General features: G+C 60.8%; 1 protein-coding gene and 1 long non-coding RNA gene across 4 annotated transcripts in view; one reads left to right on the plus strand and one right to left on the minus strand.

Moving 5' to 3' along the window:
- AGO2 (argonaute RISC catalytic component 2) overlaps positions 1 to 9,026 on the minus strand; it is a 111,468-nt gene extending 102,442 nt beyond the window's left edge. Inside the window, exon 1 of one of the 3 annotated variants that reach the window (XM_058699189.1) lies at positions 8,963 to 9,026. In XM_058699189.1, coding sequence (XP_058555172.1) covers positions 8,963 to 9,011 — 49 coding nt within the window. In that variant the 5' untranslated portion in view covers positions 9,012 to 9,026. Of the gene's footprint in view, positions 1 to 7,706; positions 7,855 to 8,962 lie in introns of those variants that run through there. The other 2 variants (XM_058699193.1, XM_058699190.1) reach the window with 2 other exon arrangements.
- LOC131494700 (uncharacterized) lies at positions 7,742 to 9,714 on the plus strand. The gene is made up of 3 exons (XR_009253562.1): positions 7,742 to 7,855; positions 8,687 to 8,824; positions 9,360 to 9,714. It is a non-coding gene; the product is annotated as an uncharacterized LOC131494700 (long non-coding RNA).
- Positions 9,715 to 11,344: the final 1,630 nt, after the last annotated feature.

Here is an 11,344-nt window from a genome sequence, read left to right on the forward strand (position 1 = left end):
TAAAACAGCATGCCTGGGGTCCGCACCAGAACAAGGGGCAGGGATGGCAAAGAGGCCTCCAGGCGAACCAGGGATCTCTGGGGGTGTCACACATGCTTCCACTCCTTCCCATCTCCCACCTGACCCGGGCTCGCCCCGTAGGCGACCTCCTGTGGGCGGAATCGCTGACCGGCCGCCACGCCTCCAGTCTGTTTCCGACACAGCAGCCACAGGGCCAGCAGACCCCTCCTCCCCTCCTGGGCACAAAGTCCTTCGCGGACTCCAACCCGAGCCTGACTTCCCCACCCACCTGCACCTGCCTCCCTCCCTCCTCTTCCGGTTGTTGCCCCAAGCTCACCTTCTCAGGCACCTGCACCGTCCATGCAACGGGGCCGCCTGCTTCCCCCCCCCACCCTGCTCACCGGCCCCTGGTCTTTGGCAGGTACCCCAGACATGCTTCGGAACCTCCTGACTGGTGTGTATCTTCTTTTGACTGTCTGCCTCCCATCACACACGTTCCAGGCTGTTTGTCCCCGAGAGCCTTCACAGCCCACAGCTCAAGGTTAAGTTGTAATTACGAGTCTCAGACGCGCAAGGCCCCTTCCAAGTGCGATCTGATGTCCTCATAGGGAGCCACGTGCTTTGACATTTAGCAAAGTGTGTAATTCTCGAAGCGGCGGCACCCGTTAGGAACAAAGCACCCCCACAGTGGCCGCCCCCCCACCCCCCCCCCCCCCCCCGCCAAGTCACCGGCAGGGCCACTCTAGGGTCACCAGGTAGAAACTATAAGCAGAAAATTGTGACTCGGTCCCACCCGGTTGGGACCGGGCTCATCGTGTGGGGACACACCCCGGTGCTCTGTCACAGCACTCCTGGCCACGTGACCGTGCAAGGTGGGTCCCCAACCACTGTGAGTCCTATGTGGGCGGGTCCTATCGCGACAGTGTACTAGCCTCCGGTCCCTTCTGAGGGATGCTCACGGGAACAGTGGCTCTGAACGCCGAGGCCAAGCCTTCAGGTCCCTGGTGTCGAGCCTTCAAGGCGGCCATACACACAAGGCACCTGGCAGAGGTTGTTTGCTGGGGACAACGGTTTCTAAGTGTTTTTTTTTATCCCTCACTGCCTGCAAAGACCCAGAGGTCAACAAGGAGGAGGGGCAGGCCGGGAGCCCGAGTGCACACCCCAAAGGGCTCCCGTGCAGAATGAATAAGGATGCTCCCCAAGGCAGAAACAGTGGCAGGCAGCAGGTGCCTCCCGCCCACCGAGTGCGAGTGCCGTGGCGAACGGCGTGCCTGCATTATCTCCTCTGATCCGCTCACTCTCCCTGTGAGGAGGAGGAGACCGAAGTTCAGAGAGGCTCACGCCCAGTCGTGAAGCCAGGAATCAAGTGAGGTCGGCCCGACCTGGAGCCTGTGCCCCGGGTTTGTGTCACGGGGGGGGGGGGGGGGGGGGGGCAGAACCACAATGCCATGGTGACACCCAACAGCTCTCGGGGGCTGCAGGCGCCTGGGCACCCGGCCTCTGCACCTTCCTGTGCCTTCTCCCCACCGTCTACTGGTATTTCCCCACCATTTATTTTGTTTCCACAAACAAACAAATGTTGCCGCTGAAGCCCGGGGCGTCGCCCCTCCTGGAGCCTGGGCTGCGTCGTGCCCACTGCGTGTGGACGGGACCCTCACCGCCCGTGGGATTCAGAGGCACCTGCCCAGTCCCGTCAAATGCCCTGCCGCCTTCGTGTCCTGCACAAGCTCGGTCACGGCAAGACCGACCGCGGGGCCTGGGAGTGTGGTGAGCAAGACCCCCTGCAGGGGCTGCCACTACCCAGTTCGCGGAGCACCACCCACTCAGTCCCCAACACGGGCACAGGCCTGCTGGGCTCAAGCTCCCTACCAGCAACGGAGAGAGACCTTGTCCAGAAAAACGCCCAATGGTCATATTGTGTCACTTGACTCGACAATGACAAGCCTCTCAAATGGCTCTGACCCGTGAACTTCAGTCAGTATTCTGCTCTCGTGTGCATGCACTTTCTACAGTGGCAGAGCTCGGAGCCCAAGCACCCAGAAATAACTAGAAGAGATGGGCTTAAGTTACAGCGACAGAGATTCGAAGAGGAACCACCCTGATTCCCGAGTCTGGCTGCTTTTAAGGCTACGGGTTCTTGACGACGACGTTGGCCGTTTTCCTGGGGAAGGCGCTGCAGCTCCCAGAGGTAGCCCTTCCGTCCTCTGCCCCAGTCCTCTGCCCCAGTTCTACCCGGAGGTGACAGGCTGCGTTCACAGCAACAGGGAACCCTGACCCGGGGGCAGGGAGGAGGGGCCGCCACCAACCAGACCCGGGAGCCGAGCAGAAAAGGGAACCTGACGTGTCCCGTTTCGTCAAAAAGCCATGTTGGGCACCACACTCTCACCTCCCAGGAACGGGGCCCCAGGGCCGGCAACCCCCCCCCCCCTTCTCCCGCGGGAATGTCAGGTGCACCGTCTACTCCCCTCCCACGCCCACTCCTCACCACTGGCTCTCACACCCGCAGCACAAGGCAATCACCGGGGACATTGGCAAAATTTAACTTCTAGGGTCTTCAGGGGATTCTTAGACCCGCTGGTTTTCAGGCTGCAGGTTCTTAACGACGTTGGCTAGGCCAAGGAAGTGGGCTCGCTCCCCCGGGGCCCCAGCTCCCACTCGGCCCCCTGCCCCGTCCTCCGTCTCCCGGTGGCCTTCCAGCCCCTTCTCCAGAGCCCGCCTCAGACCCAGCATGGCAACTCTCAGGGTTGTAAGTTCGGGCCCCACGCTGGGTGCAAGAGTTTACTTAAAAATAAAATCTTCAAAAATAAGTAAACGAAATGAAACGTCTGAGCCCTTTATTTTCGAACAGATCTACCACGAGCCCAGGATGTAGGAACTGCTTGGAGTCGGGGAGATATCCGTCCCGATTTGTCCAGGTCGTGGGGCTGCCTTATGTCTCAGGGACATAACCAAGAACCACCCCCAGCCCCCCATCACTTGCCAAAGTTTCCAATGTAGATGACAGACTGTCTGGCCACCCAGGGTACAGCTCTATCGAAAGATAAAGTAGAAAGGCACAGTTGTTTGGTCACGAAAAGTAAAGACCCTGAGACCAATCAGTGGCTTTCAGTTTTTAAAGCTGGAGAGAAAAAAGCAGGGAAAAAATCATAGTGCAGCTTAGTGATGGTTCAACCGTCTAGAGTGCCCACGGGCAGGGCACCTCGCTTGGGGCTCGGGAGCCGGGGGTGCCGGCGGGTCACAAAGTGCGGGGTGGAGCCATCAAGTCTAGAGAAATGGCCAGGAACAGACACGGATGGAAGTGACTGAGGAGAGAGCCCCATCTCCCCACCTCACCCGCAGAGCCCCACCCACACCCGGGGAAGAGCGGTCTCCACCATCCGTGATGCCAGTCACAAGTACGCCCGCGTTTTCTATATGTCGTAAATGTCCCTTCTGCTCAGAGCACCACAAACAAACAAGATTCTTCTGCGATGGAAAATTCCAGATGCAAAGGGGTCTGCGTACAAACACTAAAGATAAATGTGTCGCAATTAAATCACAGCAACTGGGTCTCCAACCGGCCTTACTCAACAAAACGGAGGTATCCTGAACAATGGGGTCCTTTTTAGAAAATGGGGGGGGGTGCACATACATACTCTAAAGAAAAGCGATCTTCAAGACTAAGTGTCCCAGCAAGTCCACAGCAGGGGTGTGTGCAGGGGGAGGGGTGCTAGCTTTAGAGTCCAGACTAAAGAGCCCCAAAAGAAATAAAACCAAATTTATGTGTGAACTTTTATTAAAATCCACGATCCCAAACGACCCACTGTAAGCACACACGAGAAACTGATTATGGACTGTTAAGTGTGGAAATGGCGCGGAGATTGAAACGTCCCTATTTCTTAGACACGGTTCTTAAGTGTCAGGGGTGAAAGGACAAGTCTGGAAGGGGCGTTAGAGTATTTCCACCCGAAAAAGGGGGGAGGGGCACATCTGAGGCCAAGGCAGATGATCTTGATAATTGTCGAGGCTTGGTGATGGAAAAATGGGGGAGTACTGTGCGAGTCACTCTACTTTTGTGTACTTTAAACTCTTTCACAACAGAAACTGTTAAAAAAAAAATCAAGTGTTACATTTTGAACACCCACAGTAACAATTCAGGAAACAAAAACATACTTTATCAGGCTAGCACGCTAGAGTAGTATCGTAACAGTCATTACAAAGAATAAACCAGACTGGTATCATTGGAAGTTCTGACACTGAAACTAGGAGTTGCCAGGAACTAATATTCTGCTTCTCAAAACCAGGTAGGTCTTAGGACTCGAAGCTTTTATATTTTGCTTTCCTACACGCTTATTTAAACATTTCTTCGAGGTTTGAAACAGAAGGGCCCCTGGGTCGTTCAGTATTAAGTGTCCGACTTCAGCTCAGGTGGTGATCTCATGGCCCGAAAGTTTGAGCCCCATGTCAGGCTCTGTGTGGATGGTGTGAGAGCCTGCCTGGGATTCTCTCTCTCTCTCTCTCTCTCTCTCTCTCTCTCTCTCTCTCTCTCTCTCTCTCTCCGCCCCTCCCCTGCCCATGTTCTCTCTCTCTTTCAAAATAAATAAACTTAAAAAAAAAAAAAAAAGGCTTGTCATAGGTCCATGCCTCCCCGCCTGCAGCAGTTTCTAGAGGGGCAGAGAGGGACCATCTGCTCTATGGCCAACGTGCACCATCGCCGGGAGACCAGGGCATACCTTCACTGGCAACTGGGCTGGGGAGCCCAGGAATGGGGTGCAGGAACAGTTCGATGGCACTAGAAACCACCCTGAAAGCCAGTTATTCCCAAAGTCAGGATCCCTTTAGACGACTCTCAAATAAGACTCATGTGTCACAATAGTTACTTTGTTGCAACGCTGAGAGGGGTTAAACACACAGGGGCTGGGGCACCACAAAAGCAAAAGAAACAATCCCCTGGGCTCCCTCAGACACACTTTAAGATCTTTAAGTTGTCAAACACAAACAGGCAGACCAAAAAAAAAAAAACCCAAAACAAAACAAAAACGAAAACCAAGGAGCCAGATCATCTCCCAAAGTTCAGGGTCACTGGGGAGCCCACCATCCTGAACCACTAACTCTTCTGAAGAGCTAAAAAACTGATAAGCAGTAACATCTTCAGAGTCCAAACATTAATTCCCATATTATAATAGCATTTATAACGGGCATAACTTTTACCTACTGTGAACTCTACCTTTCGAATTCGTTTATTACTAAGTTGCTTCCCAAGTACAGTAAAACTGAAAATAGCAAACCTATGTGTAATTGTTCCACAATCCAGGTCGACTATCTTTTCATGATCCTAAATTAGGAAATACAACATCCAAAAAAGTTTCATTGAAGAAACTCTTCCAGAAGTTCCTTCTAAGCCAACTTAAAAGCCCCTGTGTGTAGAATACGAGAGGTGCACCCCGCCTTAGAATTACAGTGCACTCGCACAGCCTGAAATTTGGGCTCGTTCCCATCCTGCCATTAGCTAACAACCATCCGACAGACCTATTTGTTTTTCCAACCAAAGCTGTCCAGTTTCAGGTTTATCTGTGAACCACGGAGCCCTCTCCCCGGCACGCCACAGTGCAGAGGCCCACAGCAGAGCAAGATTCTTCCAGAAGCTGTCAGTGACCAGAAATGAGCCTGGAGACCCGGAGGACGACAGGTCTTTGGAAATGAGAGGTGAGAAAATACCCCTGTGCGGGGCCTACGGTTCAGGGTGAGCGGCGCTCCCTGAAGCTCTCCGTTCAATTATACCTGAACGCATGCGCACAGCAGTCCAGCCTAGAGGTAACAGGTATTTCTGACTGTGGGTCAAGGTCAAAAGGACTGAAAGCCACTTCTTTGAGGAGAGTGTCCAGAGTCGGCTTGGAATCAGACAATATGACCTTGGCAGGGTTCTTAACCTATCCGAGCCTCTGCGGTCCACCTTCAAAGTGAACATCACCAATTTAGCAAGCCATCCTATGGGTTAGTTAGCGCGAGACGCAGCACAAAAGCTTCACCTTCCTCAAGGTTCTTTACTTTTTCCGGGCCTTCAACTTGCAAACTGAAAATCTGAAAAATTCTACGGTGTAGTGACTACCCCTTGCTGGGTTCCTTTAGGGGCATTCGGGGGGGGGGGGGGGGGGGGACCCTCACTCAGCCAGCTGAGAGGCTACCCTGCCCTTTCATGGAGGGGAGGGGGGGAGGGGAGGGGAGGGGGGAGGGGAGGGGAGGGGAGGGGAGGGGAGGGGAGGGGAGGGAAGCCCGCCCGCCCAGGGCGTCAAGAAGTCAAATCTGCCCCCAGGAGTGTGCCAACAGGGTCCACCCTGGCAGACCTGAGGAACCTCCCAGGTGTAGGATTAAAACCATTCTTCAATCAAATTGCTCAGAGGCTGGAAGGGCTTAAAAGTTGGTAGGGCTCAGTCTCGGAAAAGCTTTCAAATTAAGTGACATCAGAAAGAAGACCGTCAGAATTCACGAGGCACAGGGCCGTTGGTGAACAGCCACAGCAGCCAGGGACCGCGTCTAGGGAACTGAGCGGATCAAGAGGGGCTTCCAGACCCCTGACCCCGAGCAGGTGGGGCCAGGGCCCCGCCAGCACGCGGCGGTGGGGGGACCGGGAGCGCACCTAGCACCGGGGCCGGCCTGCAGCCTGCCGGAGCCCGGCGGACAAAGGGGACAGGCGATGCCCTGTGCAAGGGGCAGGGCCAGCCGGGAAATTTGGGAGCCACGTGCCTGGCGGGAGAAGGAAAAAGGCTTTACAACACTTGACCGCTCTCTTGGCCCAGCAACTCCGCGGCCCCTCCGCTGTGCACTTAAAACAAGGGGGGCGACGGGTTACTCCCTGAAGTTCTTTAGAACTTTTCCAAAGAAAGAGCGCGGACCGGTAGACAGGGGTGCTAAGGGAGTCAACACCTCTCCTCGCCGTCTTCTAGTGAATTGTAAAAGGCAATTAGCACTTGAATAAGGAGCCGGCGTGTCTGGAATGAGAACCAGCCGCACGCAGCTTCAGGGTCTCGAGGGGCCGCCCTGCACCCTCCCGGCCCGCGGCCCTAGAACTACCACCGGGGACTGGCCCAAATTCAGCGTTTCCAGACTTTCCCCCGGAGCAGGGGCCGCACAACTGCTGGCAAAGAGAAAAACGAAACCGAGTGCGCTCCAGGCCCGCCGGCTCGGTCTGGCGCCGGGGGCCGCGCGGCCCCGGCCCCCCGCCGTCCGCACAACCCCGAGCTCGGCGCCGCCCCCGGGCCCGAACCCCCCGCCGGCGCTCAGGGCCCGGCCCCGCGGGGCGCAGCGGGGGACCCGCGCCGGGGCGGCGGGCGAGGCGGGCGCGGGGCGCGGGCCTCGGGCCTACACGCGGGCCCCGGCCTCCGGCTCCACCCGCGGGGGGCGGCGGGGGCGCGGGAAGGGGCCCAGGCCGCGCGGGGCGCCCCGACGACCGGGGGCCCGAGGAGGCCGAGCCAACGGCCGGCGGCCCGGCCCGGCCCCGCCGCCGCCGCCGCCGCCGCCGCCGCCACCCCCTCCCCCGGCCGCCGTCTCCCGGCCGCCCGCGCCCCCCCCTCCCCCGCCTCGCGCTGGACCCCCGGCCCGCGCCCCCGCCCCCCGCCCGCCGCCCCGGCCCGCGGCCCCCCGCGCCCCCCGCCAGCCCGCCAACCGCCGCCGGCGCCGCGGGCACGAGCGCGAGCGGCCGGGCCGGCGCCCCCCGCGCCAGGACTCACCGGGGCCGGCTCCCGAGTACATGGTGGCGCCGCCGAGGGGCTCCGGGGCCGAGGGGCGGCCGCGCGCGCGCCACGGGCCCCGACGCCGCGAGCCGCGAGGGAGCCGCCGGCCGCACGATCCGCCCCGGCGCGGCCGCCTCGCCAAACAGGTTTACCCGACGCGGCCGGGGCGGCGGGCGGAGGCGGCGGGCGGGGGGGCGGGGGGGGGGAAGGAGGGAGGGGCGATAGAGAGAGGGAGGGGAGGAGGGAGGGGGGAGAGGGAGAGGGAGGGGCGAGAGAGAGGGAGGGGAGGAGGGAGGGGAGGGGGAGGGGAGGGACGGAGGAGGGGCGAGGGAGAGGGGGAGGGGCGAAAGAGGGGGAGGCGGGAAGGAGAGGGAGGGGCGAAAGGGAGGGGGAGGAACGGGGGGAGGGAGGGACGTAGGAGAGAGGGGAGGAGGGAAGGGAAGAGGTGGAGGAGGGAGGGGCGAGGAGGAGGGAGGAGGAGGGTGCAGGCAGGAGGAGGGGCGGGGTCGGCGCGCTGGTGGCCGGGAGCCTGGCGGGGGGGGGGGGGTGCGGGAACGGGACGCGCGGGCAAGTGGGGGCGGGGGCGGGGACTGCGCGGGCCCGTGGGGCGCTGGGGCCCCCGCCGCGGGGGCGGACGTGGGGCGGGGGACCCCTCGCAGCCACTCAGAGCAGCGACGTGGTCGCCGACTGGGCGGGGCGGGCCAGCCTGGCATCGCCCCTGAGGCCGGGAGAAAGAAAACACCCCCTTGTCCCCGCTGCCGCCGCCCCCGCGCGCGCGTGGGGGAGCGCATTCTGGCTGCCCGCGGGGGGCGGGAGACGGGTGCTGGGTGGGGGGCGCACGGCCCTGTCACCCCCCCCCCCGGGCCCCCGGCCTCGGCCGGGGGGAACGAGGCGGGGGGCACAGTGCGGCCGAGCTGTTGGAGTCCGGGCGCCCCGGCGCCCCAGCGCCCCAGCGCCCCAGCCTGGCTTTTTTTAAGTTATTACGGAAACATGAATGTCGGGAAGCTAGCTCCCAGCCCGGAGCTTGAACTTGAACGCCTGCTGGCCCTCGCACACGACCACACCGCCACCTCCCGGCCAGGAACCCAGATCATGCACGTACAAAGCCGTGAACAGTAAGTTTTCAGGAGACGTTAGGGGCCAGCAGCCGGGACACCAAACCCCACGGCCCCTTCCAGCGCTCAGGCGCCTCCCCAGATTGTTGTCGCGGGGCCTTTCCTCCCCATCGTGCTCCTGCGGGCGTCTGTACTCACCTCCCGAGTTCTTAGGAAGGTTCTCCCTCCTCCCCAAATCCTCGCCCATCCTTCTAAACCCCTGGGTCCGGCTGTTTTCCCGGCTTTTGCAGGGAAGCCGTGCGGGAGCCGTCTCCCTTCTCTCCTAATTGGTGGGTGATGACAAGTCTGAAGGTGAAACACAATCCAGTTTTGCTCGTCGTTTCAACATACTTCGTCCTGTAAACGTGTCATCTGCATATTGGGTGCAAGGAACGGAGTGTTCTTCCTGCCCAGGGTGGTGCAAAATCTACCAAGAGTCCTGCCCGCAAGGGGCGTAGCATCCTAAATAGGTTTTTGGGGGGGGGGGGGTTGCTAGCTCTTTGCAATCCTCAAGCACATCCCTAAATAAGCGCCAGAAAACCTTGATTTCCTCCAGAGAGAAACTTAAAAGGACACCGATCTTCACCAAGTCATTGACAGAAACGGGGTCCGTGCCGTGTGGCATCAGCCTCCCAGTTGCCCGTGGATCCCTCCCCCATCCTCTGCTGAGCACCCCCAGCCCTCAAGGTGGCCTGGACCCCGTGGAAAGCCCTGGCTCTCCACCCACAGTCGTCGTTCGTGCGATCACACATCTGACTTTGTGCCTCCCGTGCTCAACACCCTTCACTGGCTCCCCATTTCCATCTGCGTGTGGTCCCCCATCCGTAACTCGGTGTGTGACACAGCCCCTGGCGGGTCAGAACCTGTAACGTCACCCCTCGTCAGGCTCCTCGGATGCACAGCTTCGTTTTCTCGAGAGTGTTAATCGTCCGGGTGTGAACCAGCACTTTGGAAGAAGGTGCTTGGCGGTGCCGGGAGAGGCTGACCCACGGCCCCGGGGTCGCCGAGCAGCTGGCAAGTGTGTCTGGGAAGCGCGGGGAGGGGTGGGGGTGGCGGGCGGAGACGCACAGGTGCCACCCCAACAGCCGCCAGCCCGCCGGGAGTGGGCGATGGAGCAGCGCAGCGAGGAGGAGACGCTTCGATGTGGGTGGACCCCACCCCCGACGGGCGACCAGCACCGCAGGGTCACATCTCTGCAAGTGACAGAATCGGGTGCATAATTACGTCGTGACAGGCCGAAGGGAAGCCAGAAGGTGGTGGCCGGGAGCCGAAGCGCGGGGCCCTGCGGGTGGGGGTGGGGGGGGCCGGGGAGGGGCGCGGGATGCTCCTTCCGGCGGTTCTGCGCTCAGTCGCGAGTCTCAAGCCGCACACTTGCGTTTTATATACATTTTCCGCCCCGCCCCCCCGGCGCATCTCACGATAAATAAGATTGAAAACGATAACCATGAGCGTGGCGGCTCCGCTGTGGGTGAGCCCGCAACTCCCACGGGCCCGCTGTCACGCCTCCCCCTCCCCCCCCCCCCCCCCACCCCCCCCCCCCCCCCCCCCCCCGCTATTTTCTGCCCGAAATCGCCGAATCCGGGGCCTCCCTGCGGGGCTCTCTGCTGTCCGATCTGGGTCCGGTCTGGGCCCCAGTATGTGAAACGCGCGGAAGGCGCAGTCCGCGCGCCCGGCGCCCGCTCCTGGGAGCGCACGCACGCTCGCCTCGGGTAACTTCGGAGCAAGGGCTCCTGTGCGGAAGGTCAGGCCACCCCGGGTCTCCCCAGCGCCTCGCTGTGTCGCCTCTCGGCGGGGACCGCGCGCGCGCGCCCCCCTGCTGGCGAGGGGGCGCCGTCTCCCGCCCGGGGCCCTCGCTCCCCGCGCCTCCCGGCGACGCTTGCCCCCTCGAGCTCGAGCTCGGGGCCTGCAACGCCAAGTCCCGCGCATCCCCTGTCCCCCGTCTTCCCTCCCCGCCGGCTCTTTCCCCGTGTTCCCCAGCGCGGCCGGAGGGTTCATCCTCCAGCAGAAAAAGCCGGGCCCCCGCTGCCTCCGTCTCTTGCAGCCAGTGGACGCACATATGACCCCATTTAATTGGGTCCCCAACTGTTGCTGCAAAATGCCTCTAGAGTCGTCTCCCCCCCCCCGCCCCCCGCTGCTCTGCTTCTCCCTGTTTTCATCCAATACCGGGGTGCTGGCCACAGGGGGCCGGCTCAGGGGTCTTCTGGTGCCTCGTCTTTCTCCCTGTGCAGTCCGCTGCTCGGTATTTGGGGGTCCCCGTGCTGCGCTAAGACTGCAGGGCTGTCGTCACGGCCTGGGACAGGGACGCTGGTGGGCCTGCGCGCGGGGTGCACCCATCCGCCCCAGCAGGAGCTGCAGGAGAGGCGGGGTGCTTAGGCGGGAACACGCGGTGCACTCCTACACCGTGGGGCCCACAAAGCCCTCAACATTGGGGCCCTTAGTTTCCACAAGTCTAAAATGTAGACGCTGGAATAAATCAGTTCCAGAAACATGTTCTGCACGTGATAAAAGCAAGGCCAAGAGGTCAAATAAATGGGAAGCACT

Source organism: Neofelis nebulosa, chromosome 14, assembly GCF_028018385.1.
Source record: "Neofelis nebulosa isolate mNeoNeb1 chromosome 14, mNeoNeb1.pri, whole genome shotgun sequence".
Taxonomy (NCBI): Eukaryota; Metazoa; Chordata; class Mammalia; order Carnivora; family Felidae; genus Neofelis; species Neofelis nebulosa.